Source organism: Hesperophylax consimilis, chromosome 21 (genome assembly GCF_061612785.1).
Source record: "Hesperophylax consimilis isolate HC1 chromosome 21, BYU_Hcon_1.0, whole genome shotgun sequence".
NCBI classification, from domain to species: Eukaryota; Metazoa; Arthropoda; class Insecta; order Trichoptera; family Limnephilidae; genus Hesperophylax; species Hesperophylax consimilis.
This window is the reverse complement of record NC_142856.1, coordinates 10,182,378-10,210,026: the sequence shown is the minus strand read 5'-3', so window position 1 is coordinate 10,210,026 and position 27,649 is coordinate 10,182,378. Positions and strand designations below refer to the sequence as shown.

General features: G+C 37.6%; 1 protein-coding gene across 1 annotated transcript; it reads right to left on the bottom strand.

Annotated features, from left to right (window-relative positions):
• Positions 1-9,442: 9,442 nt before the first annotated feature.
• On the bottom strand, positions 9,443-25,650 carry Nup58 (nuclear pore complex protein Nup58). The gene is made up of 11 exons (XM_089644528.1): positions 25,498-25,650; positions 22,120-22,418; positions 21,356-21,495; positions 20,178-20,316; positions 18,207-18,460; positions 17,630-17,783; positions 15,851-15,994; positions 14,221-14,297; positions 13,959-14,136; positions 12,958-13,077; positions 9,443-12,199 (listed from the first exon to the last, which is right to left on the bottom strand). The coding sequence occupies exons 1-11, from the start codon at positions 25,560-25,562 to the stop codon at positions 12,015-12,017; spliced, it is 1,755 nt and encodes a 584-aa protein (XP_089500654.1). The 5' UTR covers positions 25,563-25,650; the 3' UTR covers positions 9,443-12,014.
• Positions 25,651-27,649: the final 1,999 nt, after the last annotated feature.

The window sequence follows — 27,649 nt, the reverse complement described above, 5'->3', positions numbered from 1 at the left end:
TTAAAACCACGATATTTATTAATTTAAGAACCGACCGGTTTCGCTTTACTTAAGCATCATCAGGGTACAAATTAATACTCATTAATTTATTTTATTGTATTAATTTATTAATTATTGTATTAATTTGTACCCTGATGATGCTTAAGTAAAGCGAAACCGGTCGGTTCTTAAATTAATAAATATCGTGGTTTTAAAACAAAAAAGTATTTTATTTTATTAAAGTTATTTGTGTTTTAATAAAATAAAAACAACAACAAAGTATGTTCTACGTTGAAAAGTATATACGGTACATTACAGTGAAACCTCTAAAATTTATAGACTTGGTTTAAGAAAAATGGATAAAATCAGGCCCATCAAAGTGGAACTCCAAGATTCGAACCAAGCGAGGGAATTATTTCTCAATAAATATAAGCTGACAAATGGTACCAAAATGAAAGAAGATCTAATGGAGCTGCAAAGAAAACAAATATCTGATGTATGGAAAGAGGTTGAAACAAGGAAAGCTGATGGGGAAACTAATATTACAATAAAGTATATTAACTCTATTCCAAAAATAGTTACCAAAAAAACTTTATCACCTAAAATTGTTTGGGTACTACCAAGACGCTCGTGGGATGAGAACCAAAGTACAACATCTCAAACAATCTATCCCACCAATCCACACGATAATTTATTACTAACTGAAACATGGCTAAATGAGGATATCAGTTCATCGGAATTAGTCTTATTATTGTCTTGATCGTGACCACACTAGAAGCAATAAATCAAAAGGAGGCGGTGTAATGGTGTGCATATCCAAAAAATATCATCCAGCAAATTACCAGTTAAGTACAAAAACATTGAACAATTTTATTCACTTTTCAACACTTTGAAAGAACTTGTAGGGGGCAACCCTACCTTTCATCTTTACATCTGCGACAACCCTGGAGGTCTTGCACACGGCCCCAGTCATCACGCGACTGCGATGACAGCGCCGCCAGGAGGGGAGAACGCGCAGCGCACCACGCCGGGCAGAAGCCGCGATCAATAGTTCCCTCGACTCTTATTATCGATACCGATTTGTATAACTTTAACTTGACGCTCAGAGCTTCTCCTGAGACGATTTCTCCTTAAAGATCTTCGACGCTTTCTGGGAGCACTAAATTTCTACAGGAGATTTCTGCCCCACGCTGCAGAGGACCAGTCACCACTCAACGATTTCCTACAAAGGAACCAAAAAGGCAAACAACCCGTTCCCTGGACACCGAAGACCATAGAAGCCTTTGATAAATGCAAAGAAGCCCTTGCTCAGGCAACTTTAATCACCCACCCAAAGTGCGAAGCTCCTCTATCCATCATTAGCGACGCTTCTCACGAACAATACGACCGTACAGCACTTCTCGCTTTCTACACTCGTCATTCTCTGCATCTTAGTAGCCGCCGGCATAGTATACCTCACGTGGAGATGGTGCCGCAATAGGATTAGAAGACAAATCCTGAAAGAAGGCGCACCAAACAACCCGATTCAACAATAACCGTGTCTGATCGACTTCAATCTTCAATCTCAAGCCGACTCAACTACTGGGGGCGGAGTACTGTAGGGGGCAACCCTACCTTTCATCTTTACATCTGCGACAACCCTGGAGGTCTTGCACACGGCCCCAATCATCACGCGACTGCGATGACAGCGCCGCCAGGAGGGGAGAACGCGCAGCGCACCACGCCGGGCAGAAGCCGCGTACCCGTCCCGCGATCAATAGTTCCCTCGACTCTTATTATCGATACCGATTTGCATTTCTTTAACTTGACGCTCAGAGCTTCTCCTGAGACGTAAAATAAATCAATCAACGATCAATTGTGTTTGTCCTCACCTACCTTCTGATTCCTTCTCCCGTGGATCCCGCCATAGACATCCGATTCCACAAACTTTATGTTCCTAAAATTAATGTTAAGGCTTCACTTTATCCCTTATGGTTTTCATAAGAATTAAAAGTAATAATCTACAATAAAAAAAAACAAATGCACACATTGTATAAGCAAATAAATTTTAATATTATAAATGTGTTTGATGTTCGGCAGCTATATGCAAAAACTATCCTAACTCAAATATACATAATTACTACGTAAAAAGTTCAAATACACGATGTACACGAAGCAACAACAAAAACTTACTACAAATACCGATAACACATACTACGTTTGGTCAACGAAACTTTAAATACTTTGCGACAAGACTCTACAACATTCTTCCAGACAGCATAAAACAATGTGATTCACAAAAAAAATTCAAAGATAATGTAAAAATTTGGATCAAATATAAGAATAGGGCCTTCACCGGTGCATTCACCCAAATTCGCAGTTATTGAAGTCACCACATTATTGAGCGAATACTTCATAATACAAGTATAGGTATGTTCAAAGGTATTAGGAACTAACACGAAAAATTCTGCCTCAACACAGGCTAGCCTAGTGAGGCGGTATTTGAGAAACCTCAACTGTACTTTTATTTTCTCTTTACCTTCACAATATTATGTTTGTAATAATAGTTCTTCATTTTTGTTAATTTTATAACCTTCAGGGGGTATTTCACAAACGTCCAAGTAAACTCCGAGTAACAACTTGTCTGATTAAGATAATCGAATGATTAAAATGACAAGTAAACAACAAACTTCCCATGACCTACAAACATCTTGCAAGCACCTACCCGACAAATATTCGATACTTCGTGTGGCAACGCTGCATTTATCCCGTCTGCGTTCACGCCGCTCTATCGCCCCGCCGCTTGTCTATGCATATTTTCAAAACACCGGAATGTTGTTTACGTCGCTGTCACCCACATTCTTCCGCCAAGCGCCCGAGATATAATTGTTTAACTGTTTTTACTTTTTAATTCGTTATTTACATAGTTTATTTTATTCGTCTCCTGTTTTAAGTAGTTAATTTGTTTCTTTTTTAAATTTTAGTAGTGTTTTTTGCTGTTAATATAGATAATAATTGGTTACATAGGTTTAAGGTTATAATAAGTTTTGTTCATAAAAACAATATTTCGTGTATTTGTGTTATTTTGTTAGTTTTTTTGTATTTGAGTATAGTTTAATTATGGATCGTCATGTAGCAAAAAGGTGCAATCGTCGTGTTCTCGTCGTATTATTCACATGCTTTGTGCTCTGTTTGCAAATATCAAAATCATATTAAAGATTATCTCATTTTGGAGGAAATTTCACCCCGTGAACAGTGCAAGTTCGTCGAGCGCCCTATTGCCGGGATTCTTGGGAATTCAAGGTAGGCTGTTCCTTCATTCCACTTTTTCCCGTGATTTTTGAAAACCAATTGAATGAGCTTACTGTCGTTTTTTTGTGCATTTGATTTACAGTTCATTTACGCGTAATAGAACACGTTACACACAAAAAGGGTGATAAAAGCGATGTATCAAACTACAGGCCAATATGTATATTGTCCGCTATTCCCAAACTCTTTGAATCATCAGTCCTAGATGTCATTAAAAAACAAATCAATAATATAATCATACCCAATCAGCACGGCTGTAGAAATACTTGAAGTAACTTAATCATTTATGAAAATTATATAACTGATTCCCTTGTCCTTAAGCATCAGGTGGACTCGATATAAACTGATTTTTCCAAAGCATTTGATAAATTTAGGAGACATATTCTTGTGCATAAACTAAGTCTGTTGGGCATTAAAGGAACCTTATTGATCTGGATCAACAGTTATCTTAGTTAAAGAAAGCTTTGTGCTCCCTGTTAGAATAATATAATAGAATTTCATATGTATGTATGTAACTATTAGCGTCATCTATGATGTATCTATATTAAATAATAAACGTCAGTCGATTCCCAGAAGCCTTGTTATTTTATTAGGTTATGGGCCACACACAAATAAACACAAATAGCTAGTAACTGCAGGTAAGTACTCTATAGATAGTTATTGTCCGAACGCTTTAACTTAAATATCCATGTGAATTTTGTTTCACATCCCCATCTTCGAATGGTCATTTCTATTGATCCATATACTATCTAGTAATAGTCTCCACGTCTTCGTTACGTAAATTTCTATGGAATAAATCCATAGGAATTGACGTAACGAAATCCACACTGACAGGAACACTTAGCGAAGATATACCGTTATTTGTTTGAAGCAAAGTTTGTGAACAGTTGCACAATTTATATAATTCTGTTTGTATAACAACCCATCATGTCGAAGAAGACCAAGAGATCGCTAAGGGAGGAAAACAGATTATTTAACGAGGACTGGGAATTGAAATACTATATTGTTTCCGTTAAAGATAAAATGATTTCTTTACTTTGTGATGTTACTTCATCAACATTGAAAAAATTTAATGCTGCCGCACTTGTTGCCCGCCGGGGCAAATATTTTTTTTTGATTTTTGTTAAAAAATCTATTTCCTACTACATAAAATGGATTTATTCTTTTTTCTACGATTACTTTAGTCTTGGGCGTAAATGGGTTAGTACAAAAATATGTATTTTTTATTTTTAGCTACAAAATACTGGCACTGTGGGGGACGTTACGGAGAAGGAAAATACTGAGATGCCTAGGACAGTCAACCTCGGCAGACATCGGAGCAGCCAAACCGTGCTGCAAAAAGGAAAAAGGAGGCTGATTTGCTTTACAAATGCAGCAAAATATTAGATGCACCTGCGAATGATGACCAAGTTTTTGGTGACTTTGTGGCCTTATCGCTAAGAAGTGTAGCTCATGAATATAACAAAAAAAAATTGAAACTCAAGATTCAAAAACTCGTCATTGAAACTTTGGAGGATGACTTAGAGACTCCCCTTTCTCCTATATATTTGCCGCAGTCATCACAACTGCCATGTGGCTTCATCGCTAAGAAGTGTAGCTCATGAATATAACAAAAAAAAATTGAAACTCAAGATTCAAAAACTCATCATTGAAACTTTGGAGGATGACTTAGAGACTCCCCTTTCTCCTATATATTTGCCGCAGTCATCACAACTGCCATGTGGCTTCATCGCTAAGAAGTGTAGCTCATGAATATAACAAAAAAAAATTGAAACTCAAGATTCAAAAACTCGTCATTGAAACTTTGGAGGATGACTTAGAGACTCCCCTTTCTCCTATATATTTGCCGCAGTCATCACAACTGCCATGTGGCTTCATCGCTAAGAAGTGTAGCTCATGAATATAACAAAAAAAAATTGAAACTCAAGATTCAAAAACTCATCATTGAAACTTTGGAGGATGACTTAGAGACTCCCCTTTCTCCTATATATTTGCCGCAGTCATCACAACTGCCATGTGGCTTCATCGCTAAGAAGTGTAGCTCATGAATATAACAAAAAAAAATTGAAACTCAAGATTCAAAAACTCATCATTGAAACTTTGGAGGATGACTTAGAGACTCCCCTTTCTCCTATATATTTGCCGCAGGCATCACAACTGCCATGTGGCTTCATCGCTAAGAAGTGTAGCTCATGAGTATAACAAAAAAAAATTGAAACTCAAGATTCAAAAACTCGTCATTGAAACTTTGGAGGATGACTTAGAGACTCCCCTTTCTCCTATATATTTGCCGCAGTCATCACAACTGCCATCAACTTCAAATCAGTTTTATCTAAGTGAACTGGACAATTCGGGAGAGCAGCACTACAAGTATAACTTGGTGGATCTTGTGGAAGGAGATATTTCGGAAGATGATGGATGATATAATCACTAATTTTAATTAAATCTGATAATTTTTTTATTTCACTTTTTATTCCACTTAGTTATTACTTTTTTTATCAACAGTTAATTTTTTTCAGTTTTTTTTTCTTATAACTCCAATTAGTATAATTTTGTTATAAAATTTGTGCAGAGATAAATGTGTCGCAAAAATATGGCAACTTCCCAAGGGCGTCACAGTTGAAAAAATTTTGGGAAGCCCTGGTATAGATGATCTACAGTCTCTCGTGTTGCCAAAAAGAAGAAAACTGACGATGAAAGTTTTATTGAAATATTAAACGAAAGTATCAAAGTAAGAGAAGAACGTGAAAGGAAGCAAGAATCTGATTCAGATAGACTATTTTTGCTTTCGCTTTTAGAAGATTTTAAAAACATTCCGAAACATCTTAAGCTTTCTACAAAAATTGAGATAATTGACGTAATACAAAGAGCACAACCGAATCCTATGGAAGGTCAGCATTCCCGATTTGGTCTGTTTCGCCAAGGCTATGCTGATAATGAACCAGCAAAATATAGCCGAAGATATACGACACAATCGAATTATGGAGCAGAAACTTCAGTCAATGGGCAATATCGTAAAGAAACCTTCAGCAGTGGGCAATATCGCCATCGTACTACGGCAAATAATGAGCGGTTATCAACAACCGTTACAAATGAATCAGATACTCAGAATACTGAAATAATTGACTTGTTTCAGGAATCAGAATCATTCCAAGAAATGTAAAAAATAAATGCTACTTTATGTATTCACCTCAAAGAAATTATAATTTTTTCTTCTGGAATTATACAGGGTGCGCCAGAGACTCTTACTTATTTGAAAAAATTTCCGACCGTTGAGTTGGGCAGGTAGAGGGGCGGGAGGGGGCGCATCTGGAGGGGGACGTCCCCAAGTTTGTTTCCCATTCTCGTCAGTTGCCATTATGCTGTGGTCTAGAGAGCAGCGGGCCTTCGCCGTCGAGAGCTTCTTTTGTAACGGTCGCTCAGTTGTTGCTACGCAACGTGCCTTTCGCGCTCGCTTCGAAATTCCTCCTCACAGACTCGTTCCTGGCCGTAATTCGATTCTGTCGTGGGTCAACTCATTTCGGGAGTGTGGAAGTGTCGCTAAACCCAGAAATGGACATCAACGGACCAGCAGAACACCGGAAGCTGTGGAAAGAGTGAGGCAGTCAATTCTGCGTTCTCCCCGGCGTTCGGCTCGCAAACATGCAGTTGCTCTGGGAATTCCGGACACCACTGTTAGACGAATTCTCCATGAAGAACTTCAATTTCATCCATATAAATTGGCTGTTGTGCAACAATTAAGTGAACGCGATTTTGTTGCCCGTCAAAATGCATGCGAATTGCTGCTTGACAACCTGCCTCAAGCTGCGGTCGTTTTTTTTCAGTGACGAGGCTCACTTTCACATTTCCGGTTCCGTCAACAAGCAAAACATGCGTTATTGGAGTGGTGAGAATCCGCGTGAACTTCACCAGAAGCCACTTCATTGTGAACGAGTTACTGTATGGTGTGCGATATCGGTAATGGGAATAATTGGCCCTTATTTTTTTGAAGAAAACGAACGCGCAGTTACAGTGAATGCAGCTCGTTACAGGAGCATGATCGAGGAATTTTTTATTCCAAGCCTCGAAGAAATGAACGTTAGGGACGTGTGGTTTCAGCAGGATGGAGCCACAGCACACACAGCACGAAACTCAATGAATTTGCTGCGACAACATTTCCCCAACCGCCTCATCTCTCTCCGAGGCGATCTCCCATGGCCGACGCGCTCTCCGGATTTGACTCCATGTGATTTTTTTTTATGGGGTTATTTGAAATCCCTTGTTTATGTCGATCGACCAAGGACCATAGATCACCTGAAGAACAACATTCGCGATGCTATTGCCAATATTCCGATTGATATGCTGAGAAGAGTGGACGAGAACTTCAAAAAACGACTTAACCAGTGTATGCGCGATGAGGGTCGCCATTTAAAAGAGGTAATTTTTAAGACAGTATGAAAAAAAACTTGGTACATTGCATTTTCAAATAAAAAAAGAATTACAACAATAACTACAGTGCTTTTGTTTTTATTGAACTTTCAAATAAGTAAGTTTCTCTGGCGCACCCTGTACAAGCTCGCAAACGAGTATCGGTACCCATAATTGAATTTCTTATATTTTCCAAGAGATATAAAATAATTATTAAATAAGCCTTTTGAGTGTCGTTTCAGAAGAACTACTGAATACTGGCCGCCGACTCTGGCTGCTCAATATCTTGGCTGCGGCAGCCTGGCTGCCTAGTGCGCGGCCGGTCTTAACGACAATTCTTATTTAGTTTTATTTTAGCCCTTTTCAACAGGTTTTATGGACTCACTACGATTTTAAAACAAATAAAAGTTTAGTATTTCAACTAACTTTGGGATTTAAAATTGTTTTATGGCGCAATAGTTTCAGATCTTCCCAAAATTGTTTTTGTATCTACAAGACATAGTATTCACCTAATTAGAAAAAACATCAACATGAATCTGAATAATTCATGCCTCTGTGATCAATAATTTCTTTGTAAGTCATCATAAAATAATCATAACTCGAAAACTACAAAAAATCGCAGAACACACGGGAATGATTTAGGTAGCCCAAGGGTGATCTACCTCTGGACTTCCGCTTGACAGTATTTTATATATTTGTATACATATACACGGGAATAGAAAAAAAAATATTTGAGCTTAACTTGGAGTTAGCTATTGATTCAGTGGGTGAATTTCAGCTATGTCATCTTCTAGTGCAGGGGTGGGGAACCTGCGGCTTTAAGGCCTCATGCGGCCTTTAGGCTATTTTAGTGCGGCCTTTTGACTGATGACAATTGTTTTTTTTTAATAAATCACAGATTACCGATGTGTAAGCGAGAGAGAATAATTGAGCTCGCTTGGAGCGACAGGGAAGTGAAAAAAACTAGTTGGCTTGCCAGTGTAATAAAACACAAATAGCTAATAACTGCAGGTAAGTACTGTATGGATAGTTATTGTCCGAACGCTTTAACTTAAATATCCATGTGAATTTTGTTTCACATCCCCATCTTCGAATGGTCATTTCTATGGATCCATAATAAATCCATAGAAATTGACGTAACGAAATCCACACTGACAGGAACACTTAGCGAAGATATACAGTTTTTTGTTTGAAGTAAAGTTTGTAAACAGTTGCACAATTTATATAATTCTGTTTGTGTAACAACCCATCATGTCGACGAAGACCAAGAGATCGCTAAGGGAGGAAAACAGATTATTTAACGAGGACTGGGAATTGGAATACTATATTGTTTCCGTTAAAGATAAAATGATTTGTTTACTTTGTGATGTTACTTCATCAACATTGAAAAAATTTAATGCTCATCAGCATTATAGTACTCATAAGGACCACAAGTATTTTAAATTAGAAGAAGAGCCGCGAAAAGCTATTTAAAAAAAATTAAAACACGAAAAGGAGAAGCAAAATTCAATTTTTTTAAAAGTAATGAATTCAGCAAATAATATAACTACAGCAACATATAAAGTGGCTTACATACTCGGGAAGAAAGGTCGAAAATCGAAGTTGTGGGATGCTTAGTCCACGATAAAGTTGAAAAATATAAACAATTGCCCCTTTCAAGGAGAACTGTAACTGATAGGCAGCACGAATTAGCCTCAAATTTAACAGAACTTAATGCAATTCTTTTGAAAAAAAATATATATTATAGGCAGCACGAATTAGCCTCAAATTTAACAGAACTAAATGCAATTCTTTTGAAAAAAAATACATATTATTCAATTGCTTTGGATGAATCAACTGATATCACCGACTCGGCACAGATTTTATATTTAATTTAGTGTATTACAGAAGAATTTGAATGTCACGAGGAGTTACTCGCGTTGGAGACCCTTACGGGTAAAACACGAGGAATAGATATATTTAATAATTTCAAAGATAAATGTCAAAAATTTGGACTAAATTTGGAAAATTTAGTAAGTGTATGTACAGACGGTGCACCTTCTATGACGGGAAAATATGAAGGGTTTATTGGTAATTTCAAAAAAGAATTAACACAAATGAGATAATCTGGGTGAAAAAAAATTAAACAGTAATGAAATTGGCGTTTCAGTCTCACCTAGTTGAAATCAACGAGGCACCTAAAGCTCTACAGATGGAATTGATTGAACTCTCAGCGGATGATATTTTAAAATTATTGTAATCTAAAAAAAGACCCAGTTGAAATTTGGAAAACTGCCTTAGAATACCCACAACTTTGACAACATGCCAGAAAAATACTTTCTTGCTTCTCAACAACTTACCTCTGTGAATCATCATTCTCTTATTTAACGCAAATAAAGTCAAAATTACGAACTCAAATAACTGATCTACATATAGAAGACTAACTGATACTGCAAACGTCTATGCTTGAACCAAATATTAAAATGCTTTCTAACAAAAAAGCAGAAGTAAATTGCCATTAAAGGTTGGTAAACTGTAACATTAACAATTATTTTTAATGATGTACGTTATTTACTATGTATTAAGTACGTTTCTTATAGATACGCAGCTTGATGATTAATAAATTAATTTGTAAATGTGTATTTTTTCTTAAAACATTTTTTTTATTGCATTTTAACTAATTTATATTGTGATATAATTCAAATATTTAGTTTATGGGGGGGGGTGGGTGTCAACGTTTTCTTTACTGCGGCCTTATGTAGAATCAGAAGTGAATGTGGCCTTTTGAAATGAAAAGATTCCCCACCCCTCTTCTAGTGGATTACATAATCTTGATTCGGTGAGTGAATTACAAGCACACTAATAGGGCCAATAATCCACCAGAATTCAGTTGCATAAAATTCAGACATTATTTCGGCCGTCACATTGGTGATGTCGCCGTACTATCGTGGCAAGACGAGAAAAAGGTGTCGACAATATAGACTTATCGTGGCGCAGAAACGGAAAAGTTCGGAAGGCCGAACATATACAAACCGGAGACTGTTAGAGACTTGTCACAGACGATCTTATTATTACCGATTTATGAAATAATACAATATATTTTTGCACAAATTGAAGTTTACGAATTCCAAGGAAAAAATTTCATGTGCGGACCAAAGTAAATTTTGAATTACAAATTTTTTCGCAATTTTTACTCCGGGGACTTTTTTGGTTAAAATTTCTAATTACGTGTATTTTCCAATTATCGGGGTTCTACTGTATGTATTTAATTGAAGCTGAAATCATTACAGGGAAGAGAAAAGGTAAGGCACAGTTTCTAGTCAAATTGGTTCATGCCAGGACCATCAATATATCTCAAGGACAAATTTTAAAACCGGTTGGACTATTTATTACTCAATATTGTGTATCATTTAATTACCTATTTTATAAAAGTGTGCTCTGTACCATATATTGGAAGTTGTTAGTCATACAAAAGCCCAAACTCTTATAAATGGTCAACATGTAAAATGGGCGCTGTCCGCAGGGCTAGCATAAGAAAAAAAAACCTGATTTTTTAACCTGCTTTGTTGTCTATAATTAAAAAAACATTTTTAACATTTAGAATTTTAAAAAGGAGGTATTTATAATTAACTTATCACGGATACAGCGAGTAATAATTGTTACAATGCAATGTAACATTTTGTTCCACCCTTCTTGTTAGTTATAACTATAACTGAGTTTGACCAAATTATATAATGAAATACATTATGTAAAGAGTTACTACAATTACACAGTAGGAACATTTGGGGCCAAACGTGAACATTTTATATTATTTACAATCAAAATATTTTATTTTATTAGTATATATTTAAAACTAGTGATTTCTCAGTCTATGCAAAGGTCAAAGTTTGACCCCAGGTCTACAGAAAAATATAAATACCGATTTACAAATGTATCTGCGCGGCCAGGGACATTGTTACAGCAGAATTTAGGATACTGTTCAAAATTTCACCACGAAATAGCTATGTTTGAAACCAATCTGTTAATTTACATTTGATTTATATTAGACATTTAGTAAACAACTTCTGAGAAAACTGTTGAAACTATTACCCGTCAAGTGTAGAATCAACACGGCTGTAAAAGCAAACATTTACTTGATGGATAATATACGCTAATCAACAGATTACTCATAGGTGGTAAAATACCACTTATGATAAATAGAATGTGAACTGAAAAGTTAATAGAGTGATAAGGTGGTTTGTCAGTTCCTCACAGATAAGTTTGTAAATGTGGACGCTTGTGAGTGTATGGTGCTATGGTACAAATCTTTAAGTCCATCCGACCGGCGTTCACTTCTGCCTGCGGCCGAATGAGTCCGTGTATCAGTGCTTGCCGCGCTTGTTGCCCGCCGGGGGCTTCTGCAGGGAGAAGGGGCCCTGCTCGGGGGCGCCACCCAGCCAAGAGAGGCCGGCCTGGCCCTGCGCGGCCTGCCCCAGGGTCGCCTGGCCCAACCCGGACTGGCCCAGAGCGCTGCCACCCGATGTGAAGGACCATGTCGACGTGTTTCCTGAAAGGGCAATATTTCCATTAGTGGGCTAATTAATCAGTTTGCATTAAAAACCATTATTTAGTTAAATGTTTTCACATTTTTCTTCTGGACCAGCGATAAGTTCTTCCAGTGTCTTACATTTGTAAAATCATTCTGAAAAACATTAATTTGATTTCCAGAGTGGTAGATACTCTCAGTATTGCCTTGGTGAAAGACCAGCATTCACAATCGAAACGTTTCTTGAAATGGGTTTAGCGGTGTTTGGTGACCAGATCTGAAGAGCCTGGTACTTCCCAACCATCATCTTCCCCATCACATTCCGTTCTTCACTCTGTTCGACTTCACAACATACCCCAATTTAGGATGCTATATTCCCACTGGCTTCGGAGGGACTCTTGTGCGGAACTCACACAAATAAAAAATGCATAAACAAAGTGTGGAGGTATTTAGTAAAAATTAAATGAATGAGCGGATGAATGAAGAAACGAACCTAAGGAAAATTTATGATGCGAAAGTGAATAATAGAAGACGTCCAGGACGCCTAAGAAAGACATGGCACGATCAAGTGGATCAAATACTTGATGGTACCTTATCAATAAACGAGTATATATGAGACGATACGTGAATGAAGCAAGGAGTTTCTGCCAAGACAGAGATGTACAGAGCGGTTCATCATCTCTGCCTACCCCTGCTGAAAAAAGGCGTAATGGTTAGTTAGCCAAATGAAAGTTGATTGATGATGGGTTAAGTATAAATGCCTGGGCCTACTTACTAACCTAGGGTGCTGGCCGCTGAGGTTGGGGCCTTGTTGGGGAAGGATAGGCCTCCAAAACCTGGGGCCCCAAGCACGCTGAACGGTGTAGGGCCCAGCGGGTTGGCCTTGGCCCTGCTCACACCTGCAAAAGGGGGCCCGTTCATTACTAATAAGTCAGATGAATGAACAAAGAGGGGGGAAATTTGGTTAAATACATAAAATAAAATAAAACTCAGACACCTGAAGATGGGGGGACTCTTGTGAGATACACAATAAAAAAAATATGTGAAAAAGGGGGTTTATAGAAAAAAATTCCTAGATAACAAGGCCGGGACACTGAATCAAATCAGCCTCCTTGTATGGGAAGCTCCAAAAAATGTTATTTTTTTTTTTTTTAAATTATCTAACACATTTTAAGATGTATTAATAAATAAGAATAAATTGAAAAAAATATATTAAAATGAAAATTTTTGTAAAACCCATACAAGTTAGGAGGTTGCTTTGAATGAGTGTCTAGGCCTTGTGATCCAGGAGGTTTTGGTTATAGTGGGGATTCAATCCAAAGAAACAAAATATGTTTGTAAACAAATATTGTTTCCTATAAGATTTTCTTTCAAGTGATTGAATAAAAATACAAATAAACTCATAAACTAATTAAACATAACTATTATTTTTTACTAATATTATGAAGATTGGGATTCCGTTCAGATTGATAAGAAAGTGTGATATGGAAGAAAAGAAAGATTTAAAAAAATTACAGATTGAGAAGTCTATTGTCCGGAATCCAGTTTATATAATTGACGTAATAATGATTACTAGAAATAGGAAAGCGATCTATAGAATCTTCCACACAGTCCCAAAGATAGCATAGGCCTTTTGTGTCGAGTTAACACTAAATTGAGAAAAATAAGTCAGGGACACCTTAGGAAGATGTGGCACGATCGAGTTGGGTAATAGTAAGAGTTAGAATAACAGAAGAGTATGTATAATCGTGAATGAAGCAAGCAACTTGTAAAGACTTACCCAACGCAGCCAGGGGATCGCTGATCACAGCGCTGGGAACGGGGCCACCAGAGCCCCGGGTAAGCCAGTCCAAGGACAAGGGGGGACCGCTGGGGGTGCCCTTCTCGGCAAACACATCTGTGGGGTCTTTAAGCATGTTTCTCCGCAGCGACAGGTACTGTGCCTTCTGGGCTTCCACCTGCAACACACAGACTTACACTTAATTCATCTACACAACCACTGATTGAGAAAACGAATCGATAAGAATTTCAGGAATTCTTACCAATTGATGCACAGCTTGCAAGCGACCAGCTACGGCTACAAACGATTCATGGATCCTCCTCATGCCCAGGGCCAGCTCTGGAAAAACATCAAACAATATAAGTAATGCACATGTACAAGAATAAAAAATTATATAAGGTGTCCAGGGATAAAGCGCAGTGACAGAAGTGATTCGACATCTTGGCCCACACTCATTACTTCATTCACATTCATACATCCTCTTTTGTTCTTCTGACTCTTGATATGGCCCGTCTTCAAGTATGTCTTTTATTCCCTTGATCCATAAGTCTTTCTTGGACATCCTTGACTTCTTCTGCCATTCATTTTCGCGTCAAATTCTCCTGTCTTCTTTCATCTGTCAAACATGATTTGACTACTTTACAAATGAATTGTTTTCATGAAAATATAATTTCCACAAAACAATATATACTACCGCAGCAATGAAGTCTCTGTATGGAAGAGTTAGAGGCCAAGTTGGTACAAAATAGTTCTTCGTTAAATGGAACTTTACTTCTCGTAGGTACTCTGAACATTTTCATTTCTAACAGGTCCAGAGAATCAAATTGTGCATGTAGTATTTTATGCAAACAGAGTAAGTAACTAACAATTCTTCTATTGGATAATTTTTTTAAGTACACCTTACATAATAAATGAAAAAGAAAAAAGCATGTTTGAATAGCTAATGGTGTTGTGTTTCTAACGAAGGATTGATTTGAGTATAGAGAGATATTATTGCTATCAAATGTTATTTATGGAAAGCAGTGGGTGACAAAGTGGAAGCAACTGTGAGACAGACCGAGGAAGAGGATTGAAGCAGTACGGGACGGACTGAGGACTGCAGCCAGTGGAGAGCATTTTGGGATGTAGCGCCGTGAGATATTACAGAATGGAGTGGCGGTTGGCAGGGGCTTGCACTCTATATAGGCACATAAGCACTGCCTACCCCCACCTTACATATATAAAAATATTAACATTTGTAAAATGATTGTAAGAAACCAATCTACACATTAAAAAAATTGTGCAAAGTAAACTAAGAATCGCAGCACCACGCGCACCATACCGTCCGCAATACAGAATCAAAGGCAGGAACTAAAAATGCAAACGACTACATGTCATATTGAAAACATGTCTTCTTCATTTGACATAAAAAATTAACTCATTCAAGGGACGCTCATTTGTGTTAGTGTCTAAAAAGGCTGTGTCTTTTGGTACAAATCACAAATGTACCATCTGTTGGTACTTCTAATACACACTTCATACGGGCCAAAACAAGGGTCCCATTAGAGAAAATGTATTTTATTTTAAATAATATTTGGATGGTTTGTATAGCGCCGTTTTTATGCAAAATCACCTCAAACATTACAAAATTTTTGTAGTAATTTTTGCAGAATTTATTACAAAAATATCAAAAAAGTTTCGCATCTTCGGTACGATAAGTGCAAGGATGTATTACCCGTTCTATTGATATGGCTTAGGTAGTCCCAAAAAACATCAGCTAAAGCCAACAGCTTAGCCATTCATATCGTAAACCTAGTCAACATCTGTAGTAATTTTTTTGACTAATTCGCTATTTTTCCTAATGCCTAATCTGATAAAACATTCTGTGCACGCCTCTAGCAATTGATGCTTACCTTGGTCGGTGACAGACCGGGGCGGCTGCCCCAGCTGGCTCTGGGCGGCCTCTAGCTGACGCCTGAGGAGTCTCAGTCGGCTCTCTCCTTCGCCCACAACATCCAGGATCCAAGCCATGGCTTCTTCGCTTTCGTACTCAACTCCTGGAACAACAAACAATAACAGATTTCAACAAACTACTTTATAACACTGAAACCTACTCAAGTTTTCGAGCTTTACAAGATTTGTTCTTTCGGCCCCTTGAAGATTGAAATGCAAAAATGAATTTTGTAATTAATTTTAAGGTAATTTCCCCAAAGCGACGAATACAAAAAAAATTTTTACTGTCCTCACAATGAACAACACTAACCAGTGTCGAAGACACTCCTTGTCTTTCTTCTTGCTAACAAAAACTTGGAAAGTGTTTTTTTTTATTCAGTGTTTTCATTGGTTTTTACAGTTTTTAAGTGTGTTCAAACCACCAAACTAGGCACATACCCGTGTTATGGTGGTTGATTATATATACAGTACAAAAAAATAATAAATCAAGTATAAAATATAGAAGAAATCAAAATAATATAAATAGTATACAATTTAAAAGAAAATAAAGAGTATATAGTTTAAGATAGCATATCCATTAAAATAATTTGAAAGAATATATCAAAAGATTGAAATATAATAGGATATTTAAAAAAGTATAGAATATAAGACATACAATAAAAAGTATTGTCTGTGTGAGAAGGTAGTTTTTGCTGTAGGAATTTTGCAGTTTAGTTTTAGTTGTGCATGAAGTTAGAGGTAAATCATTTTAAACACATAATCGTTTTTTTTTAACAAAAATAAAACTAAAAACATCAGGTTATTTTATTTTTTATTTAAAGAGTTAACATAATTTAAAATTGACCAATTAAAAAAAAAAAAAAAAAACAAAACAGAAGCAATAAAAAATGTAAAAAAACTTATTAAAAACTTATAAAACCATATTAAAAAATATAAAACTAGACTAACTATAATAAAAAATAAAAACAATTTAAAAATCTAACCATAATAATTAAAAAAAATAGAATAATTATAACTATAGTACTACATGATAATAAAAAAGTAATAAAATTAAAAATTTGATTTTGTGTGGTATATTTCCAAACACGGCTCCAAAACAGAGACCAACTTCAAAATTTGCACACCAATAACGACTCTCCCTTTGGATATGTTTTCCTGAGTTATCTCGCTTGGAACAGCAGACCACACATCTTTTTGTACGTCTAATCGCAAATATATAAATAATATTCAATAATAGTAAAAGTCGTAAAAAATGCAATGAATCAGTAATTATTGAAATATAATACTTACAAAATATTTTGTGAAGTTTTCAATAAGTTAAAACAGAAGAAAAGATTTGCGCAAACCTCTAGGTACGAGCGTCTAGTAGCGACTGGCGAGCGTAGTTCGTTTATTTATCTTGTATAACGCAAACAAGTCAAAAAGTGGTTAAAGCGACCCTTGCTTGTGTAGTATGTAGTGTAATGGTTATTTTTCTCTTTTACTTGAACTATCATGTAGAATCACCCCCCAAAGCTAGCGCACTTTACCCCCCCGAACAACCTATTCAATAAAAATATTGATAAATGTCACTACGCACCCAGTATCTTTGGGCTTCTACAGGGTAAGCGGAGACTGCAGGCAGGTATTCCAAACTAGTTTGGAAAACTTTCAATACTATTGATTTGCATAAATACATTCAAGCGTGTCCGCTTTAAAATGATTTGCCTGTATAAATATATCATGATTGTTTGACTCACCGTGCGGAGCCTCAAGCGTCCGATGCGCCCTCTCCGCCGCCGGCAGAGCATCAGCTGCGCGGGTGCGCAACCCCGCCGCCACCCGCCGCTTGTCCACCAGCTTGGCGTTCAGCTCTGACGCCTCGTGGATTAGAGCCTCCACGTCGCTGCTCACCTGGAAACAAACATTTTAACGGTGTTAAAATGCAATGAGCCCGTGAGACAAACAATGGATATTTGCTTTATAGGACTTTGGGCATGTAGATGAGCGAAGAAAGGAGGTTTTTGACGGCCTTCGTGTTCAAGGGGTAAAACTCATAACTACGAGGGTCGCGGGTTCAAATCCTGGCGAAATTAATATTTAATTTATTTGTGTTGTTTCACAATTATTTATTCATTTAAATTCATACACAGTATATTTGAGGCACGTAGAGCCCACACCCCAATTGGTAAAAGACGCCCGAGGAAGACATGGCATGATCAAGTGAATCAAAAACTTGAGTCGAGCCATGTCAAAAGTCCGAGTAACAAGAATATTTATGAAACGATGTATGAATGTGAATGAAACAAGGAGTCACTCCCGAGAAAGCTATGTTACCTTATGCAGTGGGCGTATGGAGTGGCGCGCAATGTCAGAGCTGATCTGCTTCCGCTGTCGGACGCTGGCCTTAAACGCCTCCACGGTGGCCATGAGTTCCGCGGGCAGTGCGGCTGTGCGCACGGATACCGGCTGTCCGGCGGCCCCGGCACCACACGCCGCTGCCAGCCCCAGCCCGGTGTCCGCCCCACCCAGGCCCAGCGAGGCGGTCACCCCCGTCTTGCCGGCATCCGGCTGAGTGGTGGCCGGTTTGCCTGCAAGAGATGAAATATTAATATGGCTGAATATCTTATCTATGTAAATTAAAATGCCGACCAGTCGTTTTGATTTGTATAATATTTTATTATGTAATGAGCAGGCAGCATTCTGCTGATGCGCTCATATCTAATTTCACAACAAGTTAATTAAATTAACAAGTTAGTTAATTAATTAAGTAATTGAGTTGTTTTAAGTTTGAACTAAGTCCTTTCTTATTTCCAAATGTGAATCCAATAGAGCTTTGAATTGATTTATATTTGTTGCATCAATGACATGTTGTGGGAGTTTGTTCCAAGCATCCACTACTCTATTTGTATATGACCTATTGTCATAGAGGTCCAAATTGATAGACTTGCCCTAACATGAAATCTGGATATCATTTCGACGAGCTGAAGGCAAACTTTGTTACCATATTTTTGGCACCAGGGGCCTACTCTGTATCTTTCGAAACTTTCCTGCCGCCGGTTTAGCCACGTCACAAACAAGTATTAATTAACCCTCCCCTTACGGCGTTCAAAAATTCCTCATCCTCCGGTGCACTCGGTAAATATTTATATATTGTAATTACTTAATGTTATACATAAATGTATTGTGGAGCAATACCTAAAATTTGAACTCTGTGTTTAGTATATTTAGAGAGATATTTTATTAATTAGAGACGATGTTCACTCAGTTGACAGCACCGGCAAGGAAAGGTTAAACCACGAACTTACTGTTTTGTTAACCCGAAAGATACAGAGTAGGCCTCCAGGAAGGTTCGTGAATGCTTTGAATAAACTACGACATCAGTTGTACATTGCCCACCGAAGAGCTCACATTGAAATAATCAGAACCTGCGCACGCTAAAGGCAATGGTTTGCAGCGCAGTCTATTACATTCAACCAGGTGAATAAAAGTTTGAGCTTGTTTCCAAAATTTAATATTTTGTTAAATACTTTTAACTAGAAGTCCCACAATGGACTGCGCTGTAAACCATTGCATTCCAAACTAAAAGTCCCACAATGGACTGCGCTGCAAAACGTTGCATTCCAAACTAAAAAAGTTTATGTGGTTATTTCGATTATAATTTTCAATATTCCATTTGGATTTGAGAAATTTACTAAATTTCACCCGTCTCAAAGGCGTTAAATTAACATTGAAAGCTTCTTAGGCGAATTATTTTGCAATAATATTAAAAAAAAAAACCATTTATTTAATTCTTAGCGGAAATCGGCAATTACGTGAAAGCACGAAATAGTATGATTTTTTAGGCATATTTGAAGAGCGCTCTTTCAGCTTTTTTTAAAAATGAAAAGTTGAGTAATGCCATTTTTCCTGTACAAAAAGGACTGTAGGCAAAACAATTTTTTTTTTTTCAAATTTGACCTAAAAAATTCCAACTTTGGACTCAATTTACTCGAAAACTGAGTCTGTACATTGATTTAGGCATTGGTTCTTACCACTGGGAGACAAGAATCCATACTTATGTTCCGTTGGATATTTCAGATGCAGTATATTTGAAGGGCCTTGGTGGGGTATGAAGGATGGAGGATAGTTCAATGGTTGCTTTTGGAAACAGTCATAGAGAAGGACGTGCCTATTAGGTAAGGAGTAGTTCAAGGGATCTGTAGGAAGAGCAAGGAAAAATATATCAGATGTAGGAAAATATAGAACTTTCAACATGTTTTCATGAATACACAAGAGAAATTAATGTTTTACAACTCAATTAGTTACCAAAGTTGAGGCCGCCCCCAAGACCTCCTCCCAGGTTGCCTCCAAGACCTCCTAGACCTCCTCCTAGTCCTCCCACCAGACCACCTCCAAAGCCAGGTGGTGGATTGGCTCCGCCAGTGAGGCCACCAAATGACGAGTTCTGGAAAAGAGATCACACATGGAAATTTGGAACAGCGTAGGGAGTGTGGCGAACGCATCGATCAGGGTGTGGAAATACAACCTGCAATAGCCATCCCAAGCCAAGGTGTGAGCTACCGTGCTCAGGCTGAATGACAATGGGGAACAGTGTCACAAACGGTGCCTCCGAGACCTTATCCCAGCACTCAGGGCTCTGCTGAGGTGGACCTTCTATTTCCCTAGACACTTGTGGGACCAAAAATTAACCATTCAAACAAATAAAAAAAACTAGGGGCCTTTGTGCCTTAGAGGAGCTACCTAGATCCTCCGGGGGATACATACACGAGACAACAGGGAACCTCACGGGACCTGGATACAAACTCAAAGGAATGAAGTGAAATGAGAAATAGCACAATGGGCCCATGGCCTAAGTGCTCACAGGAACTATCCATATACCGTCTCCGTCTACCGTCTCCGCTTTAATCTCTAAACAGTATAAAATAAGGTCGCTTTCCGTGGCGGTCTGTTTGTGTGCTTAGTTCTTGTAAACTTCGCAACAGATTTTCTTAGAGTTTTCATTACCATTTAGAGAACCTCTTCCGAAAGATTTATGTATATTATATTTATAGAAAGAAGAAAAAAGTTGATGTTTTGTAATCAAATCGTAACAAATATATCTTATGGCTCTTACATTGCCAACGCTGGCTAAACCTTATGAGATACATCAACATAATGTACTACGGAATTGTATATCTTAGAAAGGCCGACAGAAAAAAAAACTCCCAGCAACCCCGGGTACACCTCAGCTAGTAAATAATAATAATCATTGGCAATTGTCAATTGTATTAGTTTGATGCCAAGACTGCTAAAACAATATGTACATAGTCAGTTCAGTGGGTTGCATTGAATATTTGTATGTAGTTACTGATATTATCAATCATGATAGCTTTATTTTATTTGATAGATTAGCTGATGCTAATTTTTGTCAATTACGTTAATTATACATATTTTGATACTATTGTATATGAATATTTACAAAGTAGAGTTCCCAGGATACTTACCGGTGCTGCGGATGTGGTCGGGGCTAGGCCCCCTCCGAAGTTGAAGCCCCCCATGCCCCCGAGGGACACAGCAGGAGCTGCGGCGGAAGCACCAAAGTTAAGGCTTCCAGTGGTAGCCATTGTGTTGCCAAATGAAAGACCTAAGACAGAAAAAATTATGTAGTACATTTAGTTTTATTTCATCAATCAGCGCAGTTTGGGATATGAAGTTGTACAACTCTCTTTTAGGGTTTTACAAAGCACCGGAAAAAACTTCTTAAGTTACTGAGGATCGTGAATCATGACCCTAACCCAATTATCCTGTTAAACCAAGCTCCACCACTCCCCATGGCCATTCGCTGCTGAAGTGAAGTAACACAAAACTGCGCTATACAAATTAAATGTTATGATATTATTGTGTAGAGGCATGGATATAGATTCACAATGCATCGGTGATCTTCCTCTGCCTTCCACTTCTTCGAGTTTGAGTTTTCAGTTTGGCAAGCAACATGTTCGGAGTATCTTAAAATGTGTTGTAACTGGACAATTGATAGTCTATTTTGGATGCCTAGTTCTTGCAGGATGTATAAATTAGTGCACCTGGTTATCCATGGAATGCTGAGCCTTCTACAACAGCACCACATTTGGAAGGCGTTTATCCGTTTCTTAAGCATCTATTCACAGGAAATGCAAAAAACTGTGGAGGAGGTTGAACTACTACTAGGGAATGCAGCCAGTGGAGAAGGCTAAATCCCAACTGATGATGATGTATATTATGTATTTACCTGCAGCTGGAGCAGTGCTTGTTGTCGCACCGAATCCAAACCCTGTCTGGGTTCCAAAAGCTGGAGCAGACGTGGCGGGGGTACCGAAGCTTGCGCCAAATGCGGGCCCCGCCCTGGCAGGGGTACCAAAACCTGCACCAAACTGGGATGTGGCCGATGTGGCAGTGCCCAAGTTAGCGCCGTAGTTCGGGGCCGCTGTGCCAGGGGTGCCAAAGGCGGGGGCAGACGAAGGGGGATTCCCAAACGTCATGCCCCCACCCGATGGAGAAGCGCCCAGCCCAAATGATGGGGCTGCCGGCCTGGACAAATAATAATTTTTTATTAATATCAAATGATCGTCTTAATTAAATCTGCTTAATTTAGTCGATCTGCAGGCTCGTGAACGATTACTGACAATATTGATTAAACCTTTATTGATGTGCATGTGCTAGAGGTCCTGGAGAGAACTTGGGAAGTAGCACAGTCATCCATTGAGGTGGAATTTGGCATATTTATGCACCTGTCCTTTAGTTATATTAACAATCATTTTTAGACATCATAATACAGTATTAGGAAGACTCATGATTAGTTTACACGAGCTTGGTGGTAGTCATTAGTACTAAGCTGCTTAGTAACAAGTGACAAGTAATCGTTTACACGTTGGTGTTAGAAAGTGGGATTACTCTCAAGACAATCATTCCGAATGGGCCATCGCCGCAGCCTTGTGTTGAAAAAACACTTCCAAAACAAATTTTCCCTAAACACTAGTCGTGACTATTCACATGACTCGGGAAGCGACAAGTGCTTAGTTTTGTGGTGGGGACCTGGATGAATTAAAAGAAAAGATAGGTTACTGAGACAATGCGCATGGTATCACAGAACTAGGTTCAGTGGACATACTTGAGATTCACTGCGTTTGGTATCGCACTATTTATTAATGTAAATATGTTAGTTTTCAGTCTCTACATATGTAAATATATGTCATTAAGAGAGTAGTTATAGGCCTTAGTCATAAGTCACTAGATATAAGTCACTAGTTTTAAGTCAGTAGTTATGAGCTTTAGTCGTAAGTCACTAGACTTACAGTTTAAATAAATATAATTATTCGAGGGTTTGGCTACCTGAAATCGGTGTGGGTCGAAATAAAATAAAGCGAGATAGGAAACGCAGAAACACACAAGGGTAGGAAGGACAACCATAGTTCTACTACACTGCTCGCTGTTGGCTTGCGGGGGGGGGGTGGTCTGTTGATAATACAGCTATTTCATTGGCACGCTTTTCGTTTCTCGCTTGATACATACTAACATCGAGAAATTCGCCGTTGCAATGATATTTCATTCGCACACACATTCTCTAAATTGCCATCCTTTTCTTATTCTTTTTGTATTGGCACATTAAAGATAAAACACAAATGTTCCATATTTTGTGGTCGATTAGTATGACTATAACCTGTCTTTGTATTTATTTAGTCTATGTGGGGCATTGACATAAATACAAAAAAGGGGTTCTGTTCTTACTAATCGAACAAAAATATGGCACATTCCTATTTCTAGATTTATGATTTATTTATTTATTTTATTTATTTATTAATTTCAACGCCCTGGTGGGCTTTTACATAACAAGTTTTTTACATAACAAGCTTTTACATTACATAACATAACATACAGAAACATTTTTAAATGGAAAAAGATAGACTGTAAAAATAAAAATAAAAGTAAACATAATATGAAATTTATAACGAAATGCACGTGAAAATAATAACCACGACGAATTTGAGTGAATGAATGAAATGGCTACAGCAAATGGCTGAGTTGACATCGCGTTTGGGTCCCACCCAGGCGTAGTGTGTTCAATTCCTAGGCTGGCTAAGTCCTCCATCACAACACAAGCAACATTTTCCGCTTACTGTGGTGGTAATAGGAGATTTTCAAATATTGTCAGGTTATTCATAACCCGGGAAAGTTTAATTTCTTTAAAAAAAAATAATAATTAAATAAAAAATAACATCATACATATTTGTTTTTGGGGTGTTATGCCGTGTTGCGCTAACTCCTTCTTTAGCCAACGTTTTGGACAGCATTGCAGTGTCCATCATCAGGGCAGATGTGTTATTATAACACTGACACTGCAATGCTGTCTGAAACGTTAGCTAAAGAAGGAGTTAGCGCAAAACGGCATAACACCCCAAAAACAAATAACAAAAATACTTTTGGCCGTGAAAATCTTAAATCATATTTAACATCATACATAGCTAAATGAATGGAACGCTTTAGAAAGAGATATATACGGGTGAAGCAACTATATTATTATGAACGCCTTTCGTTTCTTTTACCTCCTCGTGACACCAGTTACGAGCTCAAAGCAGCCCACTGACGGGCCAGCAGGTTTTCGCGGCAACCATGACGTCATGGCGAACGACGAGTATTTTTGTATCGATGTCTTGCTCAGACTGCTCGCCGCCGACGTGCTCGCTCGCTAGTGGGCCGCTTTTATCCACATTCTTGGCTAACAAACGAGCGAAAAAAGTAGTATAATATGACGTACTGTCACTAGGTTGTCCTTCATACTCTTATGTGTTACTGCGTTCGCTGCCTAACTTTACTTTATTTGAAAAGCATTATGAATAATTGTATTTATTGAAATAATAAGTGATTTTTGAGTGCATGCGAATGGAAAGAAACTCCGTCAGATATGGTTTTGGCTAGAGAATGATTTGTGCACATATGTATACTAAACGCAGTTAATCCACCATATTGTCCACTGGACCCAGTTCAGTGCAACCACGGGTGTTTTCTCAGTAACCTTTCTTCCCTTTTAATTTATCTAAGATGTGGGGGCAGCTATTTATTATAATGCAAGTTTACATGTTGGTACAAGTGCAATTGAAAAGTACTATTGACAAGCACTAAGCTTAAACACAATGAAACTAATTTCAAAATAATCTAATACTATTATTCTGAAAACTTTTACATACAACCAACGCATTTATAATAAAAAAAGATTTGATTCAACAGTTACTATTTCAGTTGTCGGAGATGGAAACTGTTGCAATTTCGTTCAAATCAACATTAATATTTTATGCCTTTGGTATGGCGTATCATCTGTCATCTTGGTAGAATTATAACCTAAAACTAATAATAAAATAGTGAACCGTAGCTGACGGCAGGGATCATCTACTAGAAAAATTTGAGACAAAATGTCACAATGTGAAATTGTGCAAAATTTCCTATCAGCGTCGAACGATTATTATGTATAAAACTAACAAAAGCACAAAAATAATAAGTATTAGATACGGCAATGATTAATTATTGTGTAAATATCGGAGAGGCAGAATAGCATAACAAACGTTGGATTCAAAGATCAAAGAATGAAGTAACCACGTGAAAATATTTTACTCACTTGGCACCAAACGAAAATCCCGAAGCGGCCGTGCTCACCGGAGTCATGAAGTTGAATTTTGACATCCCCGTTTATGATACAAATAATATTCACTACGGAAATGCAACGGTATTAACAATTTCGCAAACAATTTTTTTACAATTTACCAGTTCGAACGCAAACGTTGTAAATTGAAAACAGAAACAGAATTCAATTAAAGATTTCGTTTCCATCTATTGAGAATGCTCTCAGTCGGTAAGAAGATTTAACCAAGTATTGCAAATTTTGTCCACTACTTTTAGTACACATTTATTTCAACAGATGGCATTAAACAGGGATTCGAAGAAAAATGTATGAAATCACACGGTTCAGACGTATAATATATTATTTGGGTTCCATGATAACTCAACACAGTGATAATTCAATACACTTTTAAAAAGTGATATAAAGTCATTAGAAACGATGAAATTTTTTTTTTTTAATCTAACCTAACCTACATAACCCAGTGAAAAAAGTTTTTGTTTCATCACTTTCCATGACTTTATCTAACTTTTTAAAGATGTGATGAATTATCATTGTGATGATTTATCAGGTTACCATTATTTGATATCGCAGATTATTTTGCTTCAATCCTGGGTATACCCTCAGGGCCCGTTCCCACTTCCGTTTTCAAATCGGAGGCGGGTCCCGTTTTAAAAACGGATGCCCTAGTGGCTGTAGTGGATGTATGGAGCTGTTCACACTTGTCCGACACGATTTGAAAACGGATCCGACATTTTTTGTCGGATGGCTCGCCTACGCAGCGCGTCCGTTTTCAAATCGTGTCGGAACACGCTCGCTCATAGTGTTGTATGGAGCTGTTCACACTTGTCGTCCAGTCGTTCCGGCAGAGTCCCCGCCAAACCCCGACCCCTCCCCGCCCGCTCCCTGTCGCAAGGAAGCAGGCACGCTGCGTGCTTGTATTTGGTTATTTTGTTAAGTAAATAAATCAAAACTACAATAATGGATAAGGAAATAAATCCCGAAAATATAATACCACTGGTCGAAGAAAGAGTATGGTAATATTTTATCTTTAACTAAATAAAAACAAAACACTTGGTGTACACAACTTTTGTACATCAAAATTTTAATTTTAATTTTTTTAAGTTTACTTTTTTTAAATTTTAAAGCTTTAATGAGATGCACGGAAGAGCGTATTAGTTAAATAAACACATAATAAAAAAATATTTGAGTGTTTATTGTTTTCTTACTTTAAAATATCGATAGCCTTTCTTCAGGACAAATGCACTTTCTCAATTTTGTATTTTGATATGTTAAGCTCTCTGAAACTCATTCCAGTAGATGGTAAAAGGAAGTGATAGACATTCTCTTAAGCCATTAAGCGCCCTTGAGGTGATTTTTCATGGTGAAAACGGCGCTATATAAATAATCCAATCATTATTATTCTAAAATAATTAAAGAACTTTAGTTCATCACTTCTCAACTCACCAATTAACACTTGGAAAATTCCTACAGAAAATCATTCGGCTATGATTGGGTGTACCCAAAATTTTCTTTTCACTTTTTTCCTTCTATTTAATAAGTACCACATGACAACAAGAGCTTCATCGTCGTCCATTGCGCACCATTACTGAATAATGAGCAAATAACATGTTTTTGTTGAATCGACAATTATTTTTTTTCGTCGAGTATGGTCCGTTTTTAAAACGGATCCGTTTTTAAAACGGTAGTGTGAACAGGGCCATTGGCCGTCCGTTTTTAAAACGGGACCCTCCTCCGATTTGAAAACGGAAGTGGGAACGGGCCCTCAGTCGGTGAGTGGTTTATTTATGCTCAGTCAGTATGTAGTTATAGCCAAGAACCCTACCAAAACGTGCCTTTTTCATTCAGTCGAAAGAGTCGCTAATGTCGATTTAAAGAAAATGTAAAGCAATTTATTAAGAGGAAGGTACAAGCCAAAAATGTAGCCAATAGGCATTAAAATCGCTTGACAAACGGAGTCTAGAAACGTTCGATTTGAAGCAATAAAGAGGTTTTTATTAATTTTGTAAATAATTTTACAAGAAACAAAAAAGTCAATCAAGTGAAACTGTCACAGATAGTCTTGGCTATAATACTGTATTTTTTTAATTGTTTTCTTTACGCGTTCATACATTTTTATTGAAACATTCTA

Excerpts from the sequence above, each read along its gene's own strand:
- Nup58 (XM_089644528.1), bottom strand. The coding sequence starts at position 25,562 with ATGTCAAAATTCAACTTCATGACTCCGGTGAGCACGGCCGCTTCGGGA. Across the intron at positions 21,496-22,119 it reads AAGCACTGCTCCAGCTGCAG|GTCTTTCATTTGGCAACACA; the intron begins GTAAATACATAA and ends TTTCTGTCTTAG. Across the intron at positions 17,784-18,206 it reads CCATACGCCCACTGCATAAG|GTGAGCAGCGACGTGGAGGC; the intron begins GTAACATAGCTT and ends GTTTGTTTCCAG.